The sequence below is a fragment of the Mesoplodon densirostris genome, chromosome 8, assembly GCF_025265405.1.
Source record: "Mesoplodon densirostris isolate mMesDen1 chromosome 8, mMesDen1 primary haplotype, whole genome shotgun sequence".
Classification (NCBI taxonomy): Eukaryota; Metazoa; Chordata; class Mammalia; order Artiodactyla; family Ziphiidae; genus Mesoplodon; species Mesoplodon densirostris.
In genome coordinates, this window is record NC_082668.1 from 97,631,256 (window position 1) to 97,652,800 (window position 21,545).

At 37.8% G+C, this 21,545-nt stretch overlaps 1 protein-coding gene across 1 annotated transcript in view; it reads right to left on the reverse strand.

Moving 5' to 3' along the window:
- ZNF385B (zinc finger protein 385B) overlaps window positions 1-21,298 on the reverse strand; it is a 327,360-nt gene extending 306,062 nt beyond the window's left edge. The window contains exons 1-3 of the mRNA XM_060106809.1: window positions 21,232-21,298; window positions 20,237-20,554; window positions 3,232-3,369 (exon numbers count right to left, since the gene is read on the reverse strand). Coding sequence (XP_059962792.1) covers window positions 3,232-3,369; window positions 20,237-20,552 — 454 coding nt within the window. The 5' untranslated portion in view covers window positions 20,553-20,554; window positions 21,232-21,298. The remainder of the gene's footprint in view (window positions 1-3,231; window positions 3,370-20,236; window positions 20,555-21,231) is intronic.
- Between the last annotated feature and the right edge of the window lie 247 nt (window positions 21,299-21,545).

Sequence of the window (21,545 nt, forward strand, 5' to 3'; positions counted from 1 at the left end):
ATGAGCCATGGCCGCTGGGCCTGCGCATCCGGAGCCTGTGCTCCGCAACTGGAGAGGCCACAACAGTGAGAGGCCCGCATACCGCAAAAAGAAAAAAAAAAAAAAAGTATTCATCACCACATCAACATACCTCAAAATAAACAACAGAGTATATAGATAGTCCAAACTAATTACTGAATGTATACAGTGGGAAAGCTCAATGAACTTGGAGAGTACTTTGATTTTTGTAATCATGTTTCTCAACTAAAGCAGGCTTACTATATCTGCTATATTTCATAACTAATCATTTTTAAAATCTGCTGAAGGAAACTATAGATTGCTATCTCTTGATATAAAAGTGAACAGATGCAGGTACATCACTGAGATTCATGAGAATCTCACATCCTCATGAAAACTTTCTAAATCCTACTTCTTGTGAAAGAGAAATTGCTACTAAGACTTCAGGCAGATATGCTAAATTATCCTTCACTTCCTCTAGTGAATTTTCCATGATCTATTTAATATGACAAGTTTCACTATTCTAAGAGAATTCTGACATTCTAAAACTTTTTTAAAGTTTTCATTTACTAAACACATTACATCATCAGGAATTTCAAAGAGAAAAAATCTCAATGCCCTTCTAACCTTCTAATTCTCAACTCACAAACCCAATTTGTTTCATGGGCTTTAGGGAAGTAAGAAATATGAGATACTTATTTGTAAGTCAAAATCTAAAATGAAATACCTCTAACCATCTGATGATGACTTGTGACATGACATTCCCAAAGGGACAGAAGAAAAATAAGTTGTTTAAAATTATGCTTCATCTAAAAACAGAAAATCTTCTAATTATAATGGCACATAATATATCCCTGCATTTCAATAAACAACATTTTATCTTGAATCCTTAATCATGCGAAATTGCTTAACCTAGGCAATGATCCAAGGAATAACAAGAAAAAAAATCATGAAATTTAAGATTTCAGAAGTGTTTTCAGTTCCACTGTCAAAGCCATATGAAAGAAAAAGTATAATAGCACCATTTCAACGTGCTCCCTAATCCACATGTATAGATTTATTTCTGCCATGCAAAGAATAAACATAAGAATAAATATTTCATTAAATGTCTTGGGAGTTAATTTTGATCACCTCTACTTCAAAATGCATTATGACTGGCTAAACTTTCAACAAGGGTTATTTTCTGATGGAAAGAAAAGGCTAAGTAAAACATTCTCACCACATTTGCATATACATTTCATCTATTATCACTGTGGAAACAAAAACTATTTTTAATATTTCTATAATTTTAGCATTTGAGAGCTTTTACTTTTCAAGATGAGGCAGTTGTATGAAAGAAGACATTTTAAAAAATTTTTAATGTATCTTCAGACTATTTAATTTTATTCCTTAACTAAACTTCCTCATAGTACATATATGTACAATGAAGTATGGGTGCTTTATATCAACTACACAATATATAAAAGCCTTACACTCTCTCCCACCGTGCCCTAGGATGTATTAACAAACAAGCAGATAAGTCTAATGATGAATTACACAATATGGTCAGCACTAATAGAGTGGTTTTCTACAAATGCATTGCAAAAAGATGAACAAATACTTTACATTTCGGAACAGTTATTTTGATGTCACATGTCAAGTAAGATCCAAAGTGGTAAATGTTAGCAACTTTAAATCTGTTGGTCCTGGATCAAACAGCATAAAGGAACTTTAGAGAAACGACAGTGTATTCAGGAAGGTAGACTGGGTTGAAGCTAAGAGTCTCTTCTTGAGGGTCTAATTAGGTCCTCCCCCTCCCTCTGCTTTTTAAAAATTTATCTCATAGAGACACCTTAGCAGAAGCTATCAGCTTTGATAGAACACCGAAATCATGGTAGTGAAGCATAAATTGACCATTGCCATAAAAAGAGCTGCTAATGAGAAACCATGTGCTTAGTATAAAACTAATTTCATGCTTTCAAAAGCACACAGTGGCTTCTAGCAAGATAGTGGCCCTGGGACTTGCTGAGGCAGATTGGCGAACACAAATGGTTTGCTCCTGATGCGTCTGCTTAGCCAAGCTTTACATGTACTGGCAGTAAGCGGGGTTCTCGAATCTTCTGTCAAACAAATACACACTTATCTATAACTTTAGAGCTAAAAGCTATAAAACAGCTGCCTCAAATAAATTTAGCAGGAAAACACATATACACACATACGCACACACACACTGCACACACATATATATACATACCCTATGTGCCATGCTAGCTTCCAATCAAATAAAAATAGACTTCCCTGCAGACCTAACATAACAAACAGGCACTTAATAAGCATACTGTTATCGAATACATCATAACTCTCACAGCCCTTTCTTCTTTAGAAACAGCTTCTCATCACGTAGGAATTAGAGTTTAGAAGAGCCTAAGCAAGAGGACTCCATCTGCTTGGAAGCTAACTTTGAGTCTGCCCTTATCAGGCTGGCTTTCAAATACTCTATGCTTATAAAGCCACATCAGACCTGTCTGGGCATGATGATCTAGTCGTTTAACTCCCCAGATGAGTGTCAGTATTTTATTTACATTTAAATGATAAAATCTACTACATTTAAAACGTCACGTCTAATTAAAACATGCCGTATGAAGAAATGCTTCTAATTTTATCCTCCTCTCATTTAGGATACCATCTCTGGAAATCAATTACTGTAGGCTGTCCAGTGCATGACAGGTCATAACTTTTAATTATTAATAATGTCAAGCTTAACAAGGTGTCAACTCCAGTATGTAATCTATTTCACTTACTTTCTTACTTATCTCATAAACATCAGTTGTTTCCTGCTATATATTTTTCGCATCAGAGATTCTACAAAGTACATTTAGTTCATAGCCTTTTTTGTATACCTGAAGCACATACTAACACTGCTAACTGCCTACTTTTAGTAATGATAGCAAATAACATAATATCACTGACTTGTTCTGAATGTTTAAAATGCAAAGGAAGTCACCTACTGGTAAGATGTCCTCGGCAAACAGCTAGCACAGAATGAAAAGAATGCTATTACATCCATTTAAGCAGTTACTTGCCCCCAAAGTTAAAGAATCATATATTTTGCTATTCACTGTTGCCCCTTCAGATCTGTCAGTACAATGTGATAAACACAATTGATAACTCCTCAGGATTCAACACAGCATTCGAAAGAATCTGCTCCTGACACCCCAGATCCCGGCGCCCAAGTTTTAGAATAAAAATGCTCACCTCTGCTAGGAAGTCCACTCCACATCCTGGCAGGGCTTTCACCGGCTTCAAAAGCAACCAAGTTGGATAAACAAAACTTCCAGGATGTGACCAGTGTAATGCACGGGGCTACGGAGACTTGGCTCCAGCCCTGATTATCTGTGTGACAGTACCACGCTATGTCAGTGCAGCTCCAAACCTTCCCAGATGCTGGCTTGTTGCACTGCTCATTGAAAATCCTTTACACGCTGGCAACATTTTAGGGAAGGACAAGCACACTCTGAGTCATTTGTAAAGAAAGCAGAGCAATTTCAATTCTATATCTCCATGCGTGCTGAAACCAGAAGCACTGTCAACCTACAAGTCTGAGGTGGATTTATGCCGAGAAACAGGCAACCTAAGCCTTCATTATCAATGCATGAAATCAGCCACTGTGATCAAATTCAAGCAAACCACAAAAAGGATATGATTATGAAAGGCTCCACAGATTTAGCACCAAACCTTGTGGAATGAAGAATCGCCTATTGAAATTGTGTAAATGTTAAAAATAGCTCTGGCTTTTCAACAATGAGCAGAATACAGAGAAGAAATCAGTAGTCTATGTTATAAGGACCTATCAAAAAAGCTACAAAAACCAAAATAGCTATAGGTCCCTGGGACTTTTCTATAGACAAATGAAATCACTAGAGGCTATTACAATTGTAACCAAAAAATTCCATATATTTGACACAGATGTCCATTAAAGAGCAAGTTAAATATCTGTTAACCCATGAGTGCCTGTCCCTAAATTAAAATAATAATGATAGTAAAAATGTGCAGGGTTATGCTAGCACCAGGGCAAAATACTATCAATTTTACTCTAAGGTGAATTCTTAAACAATAAAAATTTAAATGTATTTATTTTGTGTAACAAAAAAATAGACGGACAACGTAGAGAATACTTTTAACCACATAGTCTTTCACTGCTTATTATTTTTTAAAAAATCTACAGCTCAATAAATCCATACACCCCTACCCCAGCCACACCCAAATTTATACCTTTACCTTTCACCATCCTTCCTCTTTTATACTAAAATATAAGATGCATGAGCCAGTTGAGATGTCTTAAAAAGGCACAAGGTAGCTAAATCCCAGAAAGTAACAGCAATGATTTGAGATCACAAAATATAGAGCTTCGACATGTGCATGAAAAGTGCAAAGCAAGAGGGACATAAAACATTTATCAAAAAATCACAAAAATAACTCGGAGAAATTCCTAGTAGGCAGCATTGACAAAGCACATGTTTAAGGTTCTACTCAGATTTTTTAAAATGGGTTTTAGGTTCTCATTGAGACTCTAAAGGCAGAGTTAATCAGGATCCAAAAAATACAATCCCTGACTTGAGGATCTTCTATAAATGACTGTGTACACAATTTTAGTAATACTAGTAGCTCTTAGGTGTAGATACATTTAGTAGTATCTACAATCTAAAACATCTGTGTAAAAATAAGAACTATGCCACAACACATTTACATAACACAGCATTTTGGAGCAACATTAAACATGGCACTCCTGTGGGTATTCTCCTGATGTCCCTCAGTGTGGAACTGACGCCTTACAGGACACTAGTTGGATTCCCTTCCTTGAAGACAGTTATAGACATATATGAGTGGAGATGCACACAAGCGTGTGTGTGTGGGGGGGTGTATGTACATACACCCATGTCATAGGAGAATGTACTAAACCTTCATGGTTACTTTTGCTGCCTGAATTCCATTCATTTAGTGCCTCAGGAAGCTCCTAGGACAACAATTTGAATGGATTATGAGAGATGGCATTGGGTATCACTAATTCAGAAATTGCTCCATGTCTTCTCTCTCTCTTTTTCTGTACTTTTCTTTTCTGAGAAAATAGTCTGTGAGAGATTGTGTGCCTAAAACTCTTATTATTATTATACATGCAGCTTCCTAGTAATAAGATAAAACTTTAAAATGAAACTATAATATTTGATTATAGGTCCTTAATCCCTTATCTAAAACCCCTAGTGCCAGATGCATTTCAGAATTCACATGCTTTCAGATTTTAGAAAGATAATACTCTGCGTATACTGTGAATTACATAATGCCTCAAGTAAAGTCTAGGGCAAAAGTCTATAATCAGACATATTAATAGTTCTGCAGCAAAATATGTGCATATTCAGACTAGATAGGATAAAGACTATTATTAACATCACACACATCAGTTCAGGTCAGGTTTTGCCATCAATATAAATTACAAAACCTTCTGATTTTCAGAGCTTCTTGGATTTTGGAAATTACAGGTAAGAGATTATAGACCTGCAGAAATGTTTACCTAAACTGTTGTAAGGTTATGGATTGGAAAATAATACCTTACTTTGGCAAGTGTTCTCTGGCTTGGCAAGAGATCTGGAGATGAGCATTGCTTTAACAGGATAGGCAAAAAAACCACAAGAAGGTGCTATTAAAACTGAGACATAAAGTACAGCAGAGATGCAGCTATAATGCAAGATGACAAAACTAGGGCGTGGCAATGGAAGGTAAGAAGAAGGCATCCAGAATTATTGTGTCAAGAAATAACAAAACATAATGATGAAAATATCAACCACTCACTGATTACCTACTTTATATCCAGTAATGTGAAAGGCACTTGACATAAATATTTCTTTTAGCAACCTACTTTATAATTTTCAAAAGGATATTTTAAAAGAAAAATGTGTTTTCAGAATGAGGCATAAAACATTGGGTTATCTCACCCTCTTCTCATTGTATCCCAAAGCAAAACATCCACAATGGTTTTTAAACATCACATGTGAGAATGTCAGAAACAAAGAAAAAAAAATAAGCTTCACCTTTTGAAGTAAATGTCCATATTTTATTTTTATATACTATATGGTGTATGAGTTCTTTAAAATCACTTATAGAAAAAGAAAGTAATACGATTTACCATCAATATTCAAACTGAATAACATTAAAACCCATTTTAAAAATATATTCTTAAGACACGTGACTATTATGTTGTATTTACCTGGAGTTTTCCTACATTTCCCTAATAAATACTTCTGTATATGAAGTACATTGAAGAGCATTAACACGGCAAAGTATTGATATTGGACTTAAGACTTCAGACCTACAGAATATTCACATCTTCTAAGAGATCTTCTCAAAAAATAAAAATAAAAAATAAAAAGTTGTAGTTACGTAGGAAGGATAAGTCTAGAGATCTAACATACAGTATGATGACTAGAGTTAATAATACTGTACTGAATACAACTGACCCTTGAACAATGCCAGGGTTAGGGGCGCTGACCTTCCACACAGTGGAAAATCCAAATATAAGTTATAGTCGGTCCTCCTTATCTGCAGCTCATCTATATCCGAGGCTCCTCATATTCGCAGTTCCTCTGTATCCGCAGACTCAACCAACAACAGATTGTCTAGTACTGTAGTATTTACTATTGAAAAGAACCCGCATGTAAGTGGACCTATGTTGTTCGAGGGTCAAATGTACCAGAAATTTGCTAAGAAAGTAGATTTCAATCACCACACACAAAAGAAGTGATTATATGAGGAGACAGATATATTAATTAGCTTGACTGGAGTAATCATTTCACTAAGTAAATGTATATCCAATCATCATGTTGAACACCTTAAATATATACAACTTTCATTAAAGAAATTTAAAAACTGTAGGTATCCTTCCCCCAAATAAGAGCATTTCTTGAGTGCCTTTTGGGACCCAGACTTGCAGTGGGGAAGAGTCTTAGGGGTGTTTGTGAGAACAATGGTCTTCCTATTCACTGTACAAAGTAGAAAGGAATACGTGGCTCTAATGTTAGTACGTAGCATATGATCACAAAGTCATGTACCATGTGAAGAAGGAAAGTGCATTTATTCATTTGACAGTACAACATAATTTGGTGACCTCTTTCTTTAGCAACCAAAATAGTGTCCTGGTGGTTTGATGAAATTCTTGCAACTTCTAAAAGTAACTGATTATCTAGAGTCACTAACTCCCCAGGAATAAAATTAACATCTCTTTATACTTTTACATCATGTCCACATAAGAAAAGATAAACTTCCAGAATCTGCAGGCCAAGATCTCTGAGTTGCAAGGAAGGCTCACCAGAGGCAGCTTCTTGAAATGAAGTGGGCCAACGTGATGCAAATGCCATCATACTCACCCCCTAAAAAAATACAATAACCAGACCATCCAGTTCCTCCAAACTCCTCATGTAATCAGGAGAAAAGCAAACACATTTTGCAGCCTGCCTAAGAACCAGATCCAGAAAAACCGTAAGTGCCAAGGATGAACACCAATCCCGTGGTCAGTTGTAACACTGTACAAGGATGCCTAACTTGGAACAATGCCCAACAACCTCCTTGGCTGGGATGCTGCCGAGTATGAAAGTAGAACTCCTGTATGAAGAAAGATGGTCAGTCAGTGACAACACACGCATCCCACAGTGAGAATCTGAACTCAGTAATGTTAAGTTTCTGTTGAGCCAGCTACTGAAAGCCTTTCTCCCTTAGATAAGCTTAAAATAGATAACGCTTCTATTCTAAGACACCTATATTTTAAGTGTGCCTTTGATGATTCAAATCACTCAGCCACCCAAACACTTACCATGATTGTCTTTAAATTTTAAAATCTAAAATTTTTAAATCTTAAATTTTTAAGAACTAAAAACCAAGACTTGATGTAAAATAACATTTGTCTGTTAATAAATATGATACATGTAAAAGTTCACAGTCCAAAGTATTCTTAAAGCAAAAGACAATCTGCCCTTCACTAAAATAGGGCCAAGCATTCCTTTTAATTCTTTGTTTCTGAAAAAGTTCCATTCAAACTCCTTTATATATCAATTCCTTAGAGCTCTGGGCTTATATAATCAACACCCTTCTTTAACACTTTTAAACCACATATACAGAATACAGAGCTGTTCTATAAGGACTTTTTCAGGTGACCTTAGGGGTAGTTCCAGGTTTCTGACACCATCCATAATGGCTCGGCTCTATCTCAAAGCATTTTGGGGGGTTGGAGTTATAACTTGAGCCTTCATCCTATTTCCATATTGCTGTATTCTCTCTCATTCATAAGGAATTTCAACCTCAATAAGCCCTGCAATATAAATCTCAGTTGAATTTACCTGGGGAGTACAGATATGGGGCACTAACTCTATTCTTGTTTGGAAGAATAAAATTAGGTTTTTGCAAAATGCTTAGAAACTTACAGTGATCAATACTGGATAAGACAAAGAGTCTGAAAAGTAGATATATATTCCTTCTACTGTGTCATCATTGGGTCTGAATTATTCCAAGAGGTAATTCCTGTGTTCTCTCAAAAGGATCTGGGATTATACCAAGGAAATCAAATGCTCTATTTTCAATGATCTCATTTGGTATATTTTGACCAAGACTTTTTCCCCTCTGAGTCTTCTTGGAAAACTATAGGCAGTTATATGGGCTCTATCTAATAAATGAGCTACATAATAATTATTCCATGAAAAGATTTTTATGGACTTATAAGAGGTCTAGGGAAATAAGTGCACTGTAAATAATCTAACCCACCTGCCTCCACACTGAAATGCTTTATCTACCTAGTGCACTTACTGGTAGAAACTCACTGATACTCACTGATACATCGATGATTTGTTATACTTTCACCATGGTACTTATATTTTGCAAAAGATTTCTTGATTAAGTTATAAGTGGCACACTGACTCAACAAAAGTGAAGCAAAGGAAAGTATTTTAAACCATATGTTTCTACAGCAAAAGTAAAAGATATTATATTGATGAATTCTAGCCCTATCTCTGCATCTCTCACACAAACCTAAGCTGGCATCATTAACCCTTTGTGTTTGTATTTAATATCTCTTAAAATTGACTATAATTTTTTCCAGACAAGGGGAAACATTAAGGTATTTAAGTTGTATGTTTAATTCCTGAAAACTGGAGAAAAATCTCCCCTACCCCTTCCTCTCTCTCCCTCCCTCCCTCTCTCTCCCTCTCTCTCTCTCTCCCTCTCTCTCCCTCTCCCTCTCTCTCCCTCTCTCTCCCTCTCCCTCTCTCTCTCTCTCTCTACCTCCCTCCCTCCCTCCTTCCCTCTCTCCCTCTCCCTCCCTCTCTCTCTCTCCCTCTCTCTCTCTCACACAAACACACACACAAACACCCTGATACCTCCCCTATATATTCTACCTAAGGCATAGAAGATGCTCAAAAAAAGTCTGTCAAATGAACATGTTCCTGCCCACACACATTCTCACCTCTTTGTATTTCTTTGCTTTCCATACTCATTAATAAATTCCAGCAAATGTGGTGGGATTAGGAATAAGGCGTGTATCTTATTTTCAGTATACCTGTGGCACCATCTTGTGGTAGATCTATAGTGTTGCAGTTTCAAGCTTAATTTCCAAAATTCAAAAATGTCTGAGAAAATGCTTTTGAGGATAAATTTTACATTTTAAATATATATGAGATGCAGTGTAAGAAATCTGGCTTATGTATTTTAATAACCCACATACATGTTTTAATAGTCTTAATACCTATCACAATGCCCTGACCCTAGAAGCTGTTTCTTGAATGTAGAATAGGAATGAGAATTAGAGAACATTAGAAGGGAAGGGGAAAAAAAAACAGCTGAGGATCCTGGAGGCATCAAAGAGAAGCACAGAATATGGCAGCAAAGAAAAGTACACAGTATAAAATGCTCCAGCTGACAACCCATTTTCAGATCTTGTCCTCCATTCCCACCTCCAAACCATTACGTGCACTTCCTGTTGCAAAACCCATCCCTACTTTCTCCCCTCTGTCCCCACAGTGTCCTCAACTGAAAATCTACTCAAATTCAGTTCAGAATCCCTAAGGCCAAATGAAAGATGCCACGTCTCACACCAAGAGGCAGAGTCTATTTTTCTACCAGTTGAATTTGTTGTGGTCTTGTGACCAGCTCTGACCAAAAGAACACAGTGGTTGCAGCTTCTGCTCTTGCTGTCCAGCAGTGCTGCTCTGTGACTCATGTGTGATTGAAGCCTATCTAACCTTCTGCAGCAGGAGAGTCTACTGGCGAGAATGACCCAGCCTGCAGCCAGCATCAACTGTTAGATGTTGTGTGCATGAGGCCACCTGAGACCATCCAACCCAGATGAGGTCCCAGCTGCCTGCAGCTGCGTAACTGACCTCCAGTGAGTCCCGGACGAGAACCACTTAGCTGACACCAGCCTCAATCTCTGACCCACAGAATCATGATTAAAATTTTAAAATGTAAAAAAAAATTCTAAAGGCTTCTGCCAACCTTCGCAAATTCTCTGGTCTTTCTAATCCTCTCACTCAGTTTCAGGCACGTCTCAGCTCTTTAGACATGTCAAACTTTTTCTCAATTTAAGATTTTAAACATTCTCTTTACTCCCTTTGAATCACTTTTCTCCACTCTTTGCTTGATTAACTCCTGTTTAGTCTTAAAAGATTAACCTTAAATGAGATTAGAAATTTGGAATAAATTGAAGGTGGGAGAGAAAATGGGCATTTTAGTTAGTATACAACTGGAAAAAATCAAACACTGAAAATAAGGAAAAAATCCTGAATTCTTTTCATTTTTACTTTGCAAAGAATTTGTTGTAAAAAAATTATGAGAGGTAATATATATAGAGAGATAGATCTTAGATTTTGAATTTTTTTGTGTGGCCTTAGGAAAGGGCTCCAAATCTCTCTTACTCTTGGTGTCTTTATCTATAATGTGAGGACAGTCATACATATCCTGTTGAGTTTTGAGGCCTAAAGCCATTATTTCAATCTTTTCATGTAACCTCTATCTCCAGTGCACCTCAGGTCAAGTGCAGATGTGTCTCTCTTGCCACAATTCAGCAGAACCTTCGTGCTCTTGCCCTGATCTCACATGTACCATCCATTGCCAAAGGCAGGATCACAGGTCACCCCCTAAGAGAGACTCCCTTGCCATTCTGAGAAAATATGGATCCTTAAAGCCCCAGAATAAAATCAATCCTTCACCCCCATAATCCTTGGGGCAGTTTGATTCTCCATGACAGATACATACCTTTCCTAAGGACACAAGGAGAATAAAATGTAAAGTTAACGTTTATTACTTTATCTGGTGCTTTACCTGCTTCTGATTGGAAGGGGGAGAATCATGTATCACTGAATGAGATGTGGGGAAGTCCTCTGAACAGTAAAAGCGAGACTTACCACATAAACATGCTACAGCCAGAGAGAACTGAAGGCCCCTGTTTTCTGATTCAACTTGCACATCAGGTACATTCTCTGTGCAGAAGTAACCTATATGCACACACCAGGCAAATTCCGTCCCTCCCAGCTGATGTCCATAGATGGGAGGCAATAGCATCATGGCGAGCAATCAGGCTGCAGAACTAGGCTGCCATGTTCCAAATCCTAGCCTTGCCTCTTTCGGCTACTACCTAACCTCTTTATTCCTAATTCACATTGTCCATTATAATAATAAAACCTTCGTCGTAAATCCGTTGAGAGGCTTCAAATGAGATAACCTCCACAGTGCCATACCTGGCACAAGGTAAGGCCACATTCACTCACATGACCACAGGCCTTTCAGTCTACCTTCATTGTTTTTATGATACTGTAGGAGGTGCAGAGTTGCTTACAAAGCTCTCAGTGAGGGCTGGGGATTGGTTGATGGGGCTGGGTGGCTATATCATTCTATTTCCATGACATCATCCCTCTTTTTCCATGGGTCAGTGGATGCCCCAGAGGAAGACAAGGAGCATGAGGTCACCTTTCCCTTCCCTGACCATTTCCCAGTTACAAATTTATTTAAAGTAAGAAGCATCCTGGGACTTCCCTGGTGGTGCAGTGGTTAAGAATCCACCTGCTGATGCAGGGGACATGGGTTCGAGCCCTGGTCCGGGAAGATCCCACATGCCACGGAGCAACTAAGCCCATGCTGAGCCTGCGCTCCAGAGCCCACGAGCCACGACTACTGAGCCTGTGTGCTGCAACTACTGAAGCCCATGCGTCTAGAGCCCGTGCTCCACAACAAGAGAAGCCACCGCGACGAGAAGCCCACACACCGCAATGAAGAGTAGCCCCCGCTCGCTGCAACCAGAGAAAACCCACGCACAGCAACAAAGACCCAATGCAGCCAAAAATAAATAAATAAATTAATTAATTAAAAAAAAACCCTTGATGCTAAAATAAATAAAGAAAGAAGCTCCTTTTTTTGGGTATAAATCTTCCTCCGTTCGGTTAGTGTTGTCAAAGTGTGATTTTTGGACCAGTAGCTTCCACATCATCTGGGAACTTGTTAGAAATGCAACTTCTCAGGCTTCACCCCCTGGCCTACTGAATCAGAAACTATGAAAATGGAGCCCAGCACTTTGCATTTTAACACACGCTCCAGGTGATTCTGATGCATGCTAAATTTTGAGAACCACTGGGTTAAATTATCAGTCATTAATGCATCCAATTTCTCTAAATTTCTTAAGTTCAGATCCAACTCAGAGAATGAGAATGGTGATTGGAATAGGGATGGTGGAGAAATATTATAGCGGTGGGCACTCAGGATAAAGAATAGGTCTCAGCCTTTGACAGCAGAGGGCAGGATGAGGGTCACTAGCCACTCTAGAGATAAAATAAATGTGGTCCATTTTGTCCGGAATTGGGAAGCTGTGTGTGGGTTATGGAAAGTAATCTCTGTGCAATTGGGAGGTATCCTGGGGAAATAGTACCTAAGCTAGGATGTCTGGACTTGTTGGGGAGGCTTCTGGTTGATGAAAACCAGAGTGGGATATAAAGAGAACTCAGGAGAGCTCTGAATCACAGCTGTCGCTGATTTTTTTTTACATGTGTGTTTGAGCAGCTGTGTTTTTCCTATGCCTCTGATCCCATGGGACAAGGATGACTCTTCTCCCTCTTCCAGCTCCTTTCTTTATACTTTGCCAAATGTCCCTCCTTTGCCCCCACTCATACTCATTCCAATAAGAATAAATCATTTATAGTTTATCCCAACATGCATTTTTTTTTTTTTTTTTTTGCGGTATGCGGGCCTCTCACTGTTGTGGCCTCTCCCATTGTGGAGCACAGGCTCTGGATGCGCATGCTCAGCGGCCATGGCTCACGGGCCTAGCTGCTCCGCGGCATGTGGGATCTTCCCGGACCGGGGCACGAACCTGTGTCCCCTGCATCGGCAGGCGGACTCTCAACCACTGCGCCACCAGGGAAGCCCAACTTATTATATTTTTAATTGCTGCAAATTCTGTAGTAATATCATCTATTCCATCTGTGTCTTCTTTCTTTTTCATCTTTGCCAGTCTTACTAGAGGCTTGTACACTTCATTGATCTTTTTCAAAGAGCCAATTTTCTATTTGTTTCCTCTGGTTCTCATTTCTCTGTTTCTCTTTTCTTGTCATCACATGGGTTACTTGAACATTTTTTAGGACTCCATCTTGATTTATTTATATTCTCTTTGATTGTATTGCTTTCTATAGTTTTCAGAGTGGTGTATATGGGTATTACAATATACATACTTATGGCAATCTACTGGTATCATCATTTAGCTACTTCAAATGAAGTACAGAAAACTTACTTCCATTTAGGTCCCTTTAACTTCCACTTTTAATTATTATTATCTTGAGTATCATATGGTTAAATTTCATTTCAATCATCAAATATGTTTTATAAAGCTTATGAGGAAAAGGATTGTGTGGGGATTAGTTTTACGTGTCAACTTGACTGGGTCACAGGATGCCCAGATATTTGGTCAAACACTATTCTGGGTGTTTCTCTGAGTTTGTTTTTGGGTAAATTTCACATTTGTGTGTGTGTAGATTTTATTCTGAAAGCAATGAGGAACACTGAAACATTTTGAACAGAATTATATGAACAATCTTGCATGACAGAATGAACTTCCTTGCAGCACTGCACAGTCAGTGTTTAAGGATGACAGGAAAATCACAGTCATGGTAATAAGGAGGGCCTAGGAGATGTGCTGGGAAAAGTTAACAAATGAGAAATTTTCATTACAGGAGTGTCCTTAGGATGAACATACACACACATATATGTATGCATATATAACTATATAAATTCTTATTGATCTGTTACATACTCTTATGAAAATGATTTAATAATGTTATATCTACACAGTTCCATCATGATTTCAAACCTTCAGTAAAATACACTACCCACAAATCTACTTAGTTGATAAGCTTTTGGGGGTCATTAAAGAAGACCACATTTGCATTAATATTAGGCAGAGAAAAGAGAACATAGGGAGCAGTTGAGAAAAAAAAAATTCCCCAAATTCAAAAAGAACATGGAATTAAAGTAAGATCTGTCCAATGGATTCTCTTTGGGAACTTACAGAAAGACCTAGAATTACGAATAAATGTGGAAGTGGTTCTCCAAACTTTGTTTTGTCTAAAAAATAAAGGAAAAGGTATTTCAAAATGTTGGAGAACTTAAACACAAGAAAATTGGGGCTATATAATATTTTTAAAGAATCAACTACATTCAAATTAAGGCTGTACTGAACACAATTTTTTAAAATTTTTTATTGAAGTATAGTTGATTTACAGTATCATGTAAGTGTCAGGTATACAGCATGGTGATTCAGTTATGTATATAACTGAATATATAGATGTAAATATATATATATATAGATGTATATACATACATCTATATATATATAAATTGCTGTGCTGTATACCTAAAACTTTTAGGTTGCTTCCATGTCTTGGCTATTGTAAACAATGCTGCAGTGAATATTGGGTTGCATGTATCTTTTCAAATTATGGTTTTCTCTGGATATATGCCCATGAGGAGGATTGCAGGATCATATGGTAGCCCTATTTTTAGTTTTTTTAAGGAACCTCCATACTGTTTTCCATAGTGGCTGCACCAATTTACATCCCCACCAACAGTGTAGGAGGGTTCCTTTTTCTCCACAACCTCTCCAGCATTTATTATTTATAGACTTTTTGATGATGGCCATTCTGACCGGTGTGAGATGATACCTTCATTGTAGTTTTGATTTGCATTCCTCTAATAATTAGAGATGTTAAGCATCTTTTCTTGTGTCTGTTGGCCGTCTGTATGTCTTCTTTGGAGAAATGTCTATTTAGGTCTTCTGCCCATTTTTTGATTGGGTTGTTTGTTTTTTTGATATTGAGCTGTATGAGCTGTTTATATATTTTGGAAATTAAGCCCATTGTTTGCAACCCATTCTGTAGGTTGTCTCTTCATTTTGTTTACTGTTTCCTTTGCTGTGCAAAAGCATTTAAGTTTAATTAGGTCCCATTTGTTTATTTTTATTTCCATTACTCTAGGAGATGGATTCAAAATGATATTGCTGCGATTTATGTTGAATTTCACATTTGAATCTATAAACTCAGTAAAACAAATTCCTCTCTCTAATATGGATGGGTCTCATCCAGTCAGTTGCAGGCCTGAATAGGACAAAAGACTGGCCTTCCCCTGAATAAGAGGGAATTTCTCCTGCCTAACTGCCTTCGACATGGGCTATCAATTTTTTCCTGCCTTCCAACTTAAACTGAAACATCAGCTTTTCTTGGGTCTCAAGCCTGCCAGTCTTTGGACTGAAACTACACCATCAGCTCCCCTGGGTCTCTAGCTTTCTGACTGCAGATCTTAGGACTTGTCAGTCTCCATGATCATATGAACCAATTCCTTTAATAAATATTCTTATTATATATGTATGTATACACCACACACACATATATATATATGTATGTATGTGTGTGTGTGTATACACACACACACACACACACACACACACACACACACACACACACACACACACATATATATCCTATTGCTTCTGTTTCTCTGGAGAACCCTTACTGATACAGTTTGTTCTATGATTCATTCTTTTATCATTTCCTATTTGAAAAGCTTCCTTTAGCCAATCTTTAAAAGTAAACTGCTAATGATAAATTCCTTTGTATCTTACAAAACTTCATCTGTGTGTGAAGGATCCCTATTTAAGCTATTTAAGCTCTCTTTGCTTCCCCTCTGATTCTTCTTTCTGTAGCCCAGAGTGTTTTAAAATAGTTTTAGGTAAACTCTAAGAATCTTCCTGTTCTTCCAAAAGGAACACACTAAATTCTAAATTTAGTGAAAGAACTACCAATGTTTGGGAGTCAATCACCTCTTATTCAGAAAAATGGCTCAAGTCTCAACCACCACCCTGTGGACCCCACTCCTACCCTGCCAACCCCAAAACCATAATAAGACTGACAGAGAGGAGGGGAAGTTCCCTCTGAAATGAAGTTCTTGAAAGGTTATGTCTACTACCATATCTTTTCTCCTTTGGGGAGGAGATGTGCTACTATTTTTCTCCCTGTATTAATCTGCTAGGGCTATTGTAACAAAGTACCACAAACTGGGTGGCTTAACAATAAAAATTTATCATCTCACAGTTCTGGAGGCTACAAGTCCAAAATCAAGGTACTGTATGGTGGGTTCTTTCTGAGGGTTCTAAGAGAATGATCAGTTTCAGGGCTCTCTCCTCAGCTTGAAGACAATTATCTTCTCCCTGTGTTTTCACATCATCTTCCCTATGTGTGCATCTGTCTCTATGTCTAGATTTCCCCTTTTTATAAGGACACCAGTCATATTGGATTACAGTCAACCCTAATGGCCTCATTTTAATTTAATTTCCTCTGTAAGACTCTATCTCCAAATAAGGTCACATTCTGAAGTATTGGGGATTAGGACTCTAATATATCTTTTTTTGGGGGAGGCGTGATAAGTCCCTAAAGCCAAGTGATGGGCAAAAAAGGGAGATAGGCATTTTGTTCCCTTATTAAGTACCTGCTTTGTCAGTGGACTTGCCAGCCCCCTCTGTGCTACCTGAGCAGGCAAGAGAAATGTGGAGAGAAGCCCCCTACCTCCACCTACTGCACCTCTACCTGCCTGGGCCCTAGCAGCTCTAGGTTTTCAAGAGGAATGTTAGTTGTCAGATGGATTCTGCACATGATCTCAAGCCCCAAGAGTTGGTACACAGATGAGAGAAGAGGAAGATGCAGCTAAATCTCAGGGACTCCCAATGTCTAAGGGACCATTTGAGGGGAGCTCTTCATCCATAAGGTCTATTAAGAGCATCTGTGACCCGCGGAGACAACCAGAATAGTAATTACCTACCAAGAATAGCATTACAACTTTGTCAAGGCTGTAAAGTAAGGACACCTCCACCCCTCCATTCCTCCATGGTTTCCCACCACCTGGGCAGAAGGGCAGGCAGAGGGAGGGGTGGCGGGAGAGCCGACTGTGCCCCACCTTCCACTCTAAATGTGAGTCCATCTAGCCAAATCTGAATTTGGCTATGAAATGGATGTTTTTATAAGTAGAACAGTCTTCTAAATTAAAGAGTCCCTCTGAATATACAAATGTGAAAAGTTATGGTCTGAGAAGGTGTTTAAGGGAGCTGCTACCCAGTAGGAAATAGATATTCGATTGATCAAAACTGAGGAAAGTGACTGGAAACAAATAAAACCATGTCAGGCTGACTCCTCATCGAGTTGAGACTCTAAACGGTAGATAATGTGCACATGAACACATAACAGGACTAAGGTATATTCCACTCTAGTTCCTGCTGTTTCGCTTAGCATGATCCCACAGGCAGTTTTACCTTTCATTAGGTATTCTTCAGAAATACAATTTTTAATGACTATGGTTTCTATCATTCATCTTATAAATGTACTATAACGTATTTAATTTTTCTCCTATTGGATACAGGATAAAGCTAATATTTTGGAATTATAAATCATGTCATAATCATCTTTGTACATACATCTATGTCCAATTTCTATTTCAAAGAGGGAACATTATTATACCCACTTTTTCTTTCAGATGGGAGGATTATGCTAACCAGTTTCAGAGGTTAAGTGACTTGCCTTCATCATATGTTAAACCCAAATCTTCTGAGAATGAATCACTGACTATATTATCAGCATATGAAAACTGTCCTCTGTGCCTAATATAAGACTTGAAAAGCTGTCTCATTTTCTTACCCATTTTCCTATATATTAATATATTGTGTTATACTAGTTGATGAGCTATGTTTTATTTATAGAATATATGCATAATATTCTGTGTATGTCTTAGCTAAATGTATTTTATATCAGCTAGCTAATTTCATTAGTATAGGAGAAAATGGAGAAATTCATGAATTGAAGCTTTACATGTCTGTTTTCAAAACCCATCAGAGAAAGGTAGTTTGCCATGATAAAAACCATTTGTGACCACAACTATATTACAGCATATTGGTTTAAATTTAACCTGAGTTTATTGCATGGTAGAAAACAGCAGCATATTAGTGACGAAGAATTATGGCTTCACTATTAATTAAATATGGTTGGAACTCTGATCTGCCATTTCCATGCTGTATGAACCTGGACAAATTTTATCTCTGTGCCTCTGTTCCTATTCTGTAAATTAGGAATAATCTTAGTACCTACCTCAGGGTTCATGAGAAGATTAAACGAGAAAATTCCTATAAAGCTCTTAGGACCAAAATATGTCCCATAGAAAATGTTCAGTTAATGTTAGCTACTAACATTACCTCTTTTAGAAACCACAGGTTAACCTCAATTTAAACATAGATATTTGGATTCTAACAAATGTAATTCAAACCTTTACTCAGGGCTATTTGCTCTCTGATTTAGATATAAGATAGTCATCAGTTTTTACTCTAATACCAACTATATTTTTAATATGTAAATACACATACATTAATGCACTTGTGAATAACAAATGAATATATGATGATAACAATTATCATCATAACAAGTAAATACAAAACAGAAAAGTTATCTTTCACTATTGTAATAAGTGTGTATCTTATATCCTATAAGTTCCTTTAAGTTCTTTCACAGCATGGTAAGTACTGAGGAAAATAATTTAATAAAATTAAATTATATACTGGGTAAAAAGTAATTAGGTTTAGCTTGAAATAGAAAAATTATTAATTTAAAGCAAACACATACAAGCCATTTTTACCGGAGCTTAATATGGGTCATGGCATAACTTAACGAAATCAAAACCTATGCGACAGCACCAAGTGAAATTCCAACAAAGGCCTGCACCGCGTCATCTCACTTCAAGTTGAAGGTTCATTACCAAAGCAAACACTTGCTAGAGAGGAATTTGGAGCTTTTCCTCACATTTAGGAGGAGGCTTATCCTGGCCTCCCAAGTAAACCTGCGGAGGAGGCCTACTTTTTGCAGAAATCTTCACCATGGAAAACAGTACATTTCACATTTTTCTTTAGTTGTGTCACAACTAACAGACCAAAGGCCAGCAATATGAAGGAGGCAGCATTGCCCAAGGATAAGATACGGGGTTTCCAAGACTGTTTAGAATTCAGGGCAGATGCAAGAATGAATCTCCAAGCTTCTGCCTCTATCCAGCCTACAGGAAAGGGTGAGAGGTATGAGGCAGGGAAAGTGCTTGCGGTGGTGCTGGAGCTCAGAGGTAAGCCTTGTTGGTTTTGGCAATGGCTGTTCCTATTGTTAGAACACCACCGGCACGCTGAATATAACACGTCTAGCGCACAAGATTAATGCTCCTTTCCTGCATCATGGATGTTATAAATAAAACTGGAGCTTTTTATATACCACCTAATAGTATGCTACTCAACGGAAAGCAGAGCAAGAAAGCCAAAGAAAGCCAAATTCTGCAGAGAGGAGAAAAAAATTGATATCACTGATCCATTTTAAACACATTTCAAAATATATTAAGGACTGTTCACAAACTACAGAGACACAGAACTATGTCAGTGGGCTGATATACAAATTTTATGTTTATATATATTTGTGTCTAGTATAATATATATTAATAACAATAACAAAATGTATCCTGAGAAGTAACAGACAGCTCTTGGATTTTACCTGTAGGGAAAAGAATACACATTGTGGTGGTAGTTTTAAGGGGAAAGATAAGCCTTGCTCTAAATCCTTCATTTTCTAGAACAGAAGCATGTCTCCCAGCAGGAAATGGGCCCCCAGGCCCTCCCACCTACCTGTGCTGGTGTAAGTGCTGGAGCTGGCCAGCGGTGGCCCGGAGCCCTGGGCTGGGGGCGGAGGCTGTCCATCACTCAGCTGCTTGACTCGTTTGCGGTGAGATTTGCCATTGTAATGGACTTGGGCCTGGGCTGCAGAGTTTAGCTGGATGTTGCACACCTCACAGAAGGAGAACAGAATTTTCTTTTTCTCTTTACTCAGCTGGTCCTCAGGTCTGTCGTTCTTTATTCCCTTATCTTCAAAGCCCCGTAGAAAAGTTGCCATATTCATAATTCCATCTTCAGGGTAGTTGTCAGGGCTTAAGGAATACTTCATACCTAAAAAAAAAGTACAAATGCTTATGAAATATATGCCTTCTTATTTTCTAGTATGATTGTGATTAATTTCATGGTATGGTTTAAGTTAAAATCTCCTAGCTACTCAGTGATCACGCTTGGAAAAAATTATCAAAAGCACTTAACTGAGCAAATATGATCTTTGAACATGTGTTTCCTCTGTCTGGAGCATTTTCCACTCTACCCTTGCCCCTCCTCCCATCACCTCTCAATTCTTTTGCCCTTTAAACTCCTGCTCACTCCTGAGATCTTAGCTGGAGCATTACCCTCTCCTGGAAACCTGTCTGACCCTGGAGATAAGGCAGATCCCTGTTTACATGCTCACATCATGCTATGTGACCTCTCTTCAGAACACCTCTCACCATGTGCACGTCATATGTATTTGTACAATTATTTGATTTATGTCTGTTTCCCCAATAGAGTGTGAGCTCTGTGGGGGCAGTAACCTCATTTCTGGGCCTAGAACTGCAAATTTTACATAATAGGCATTCAAATATCTATTGAAGGAAGGAATAAAGGATGCTACAATCCATACTATGAAAAAGGGTATGTGTAGACATCAAGGTATACGTAATACACACACAGCTGCACACCTACCAACAGATACATGGGGAGGAGGTGAATAACAAAGACAAAAACACATTATGTCTGCAACTTACATTGGGTTGTATTCCAAAAGCCTCTTTATAAGTCAGCCAGTGGGAATTTGAACATATTTTCTTACAGATGTAGTGAAACAAACTGTTTTTAGCTGTCCAGGTTAGCCCATAAACATCAATTTAATCTCTGATGAGGTTGAAATGCAGCACATCTGAAACACAAAATAATAGAAACACAATATATGGTAATCTAGTAATTGAAATAGAAAAAGAGTAAAACAGACTAAGATAAAATTTTGTTTACTTTTAAGTGCTGATTTTCATTTAGTTAGATAAGGGTATAGTGATAAGTTATAGCCTAAGTAAAGATTTTA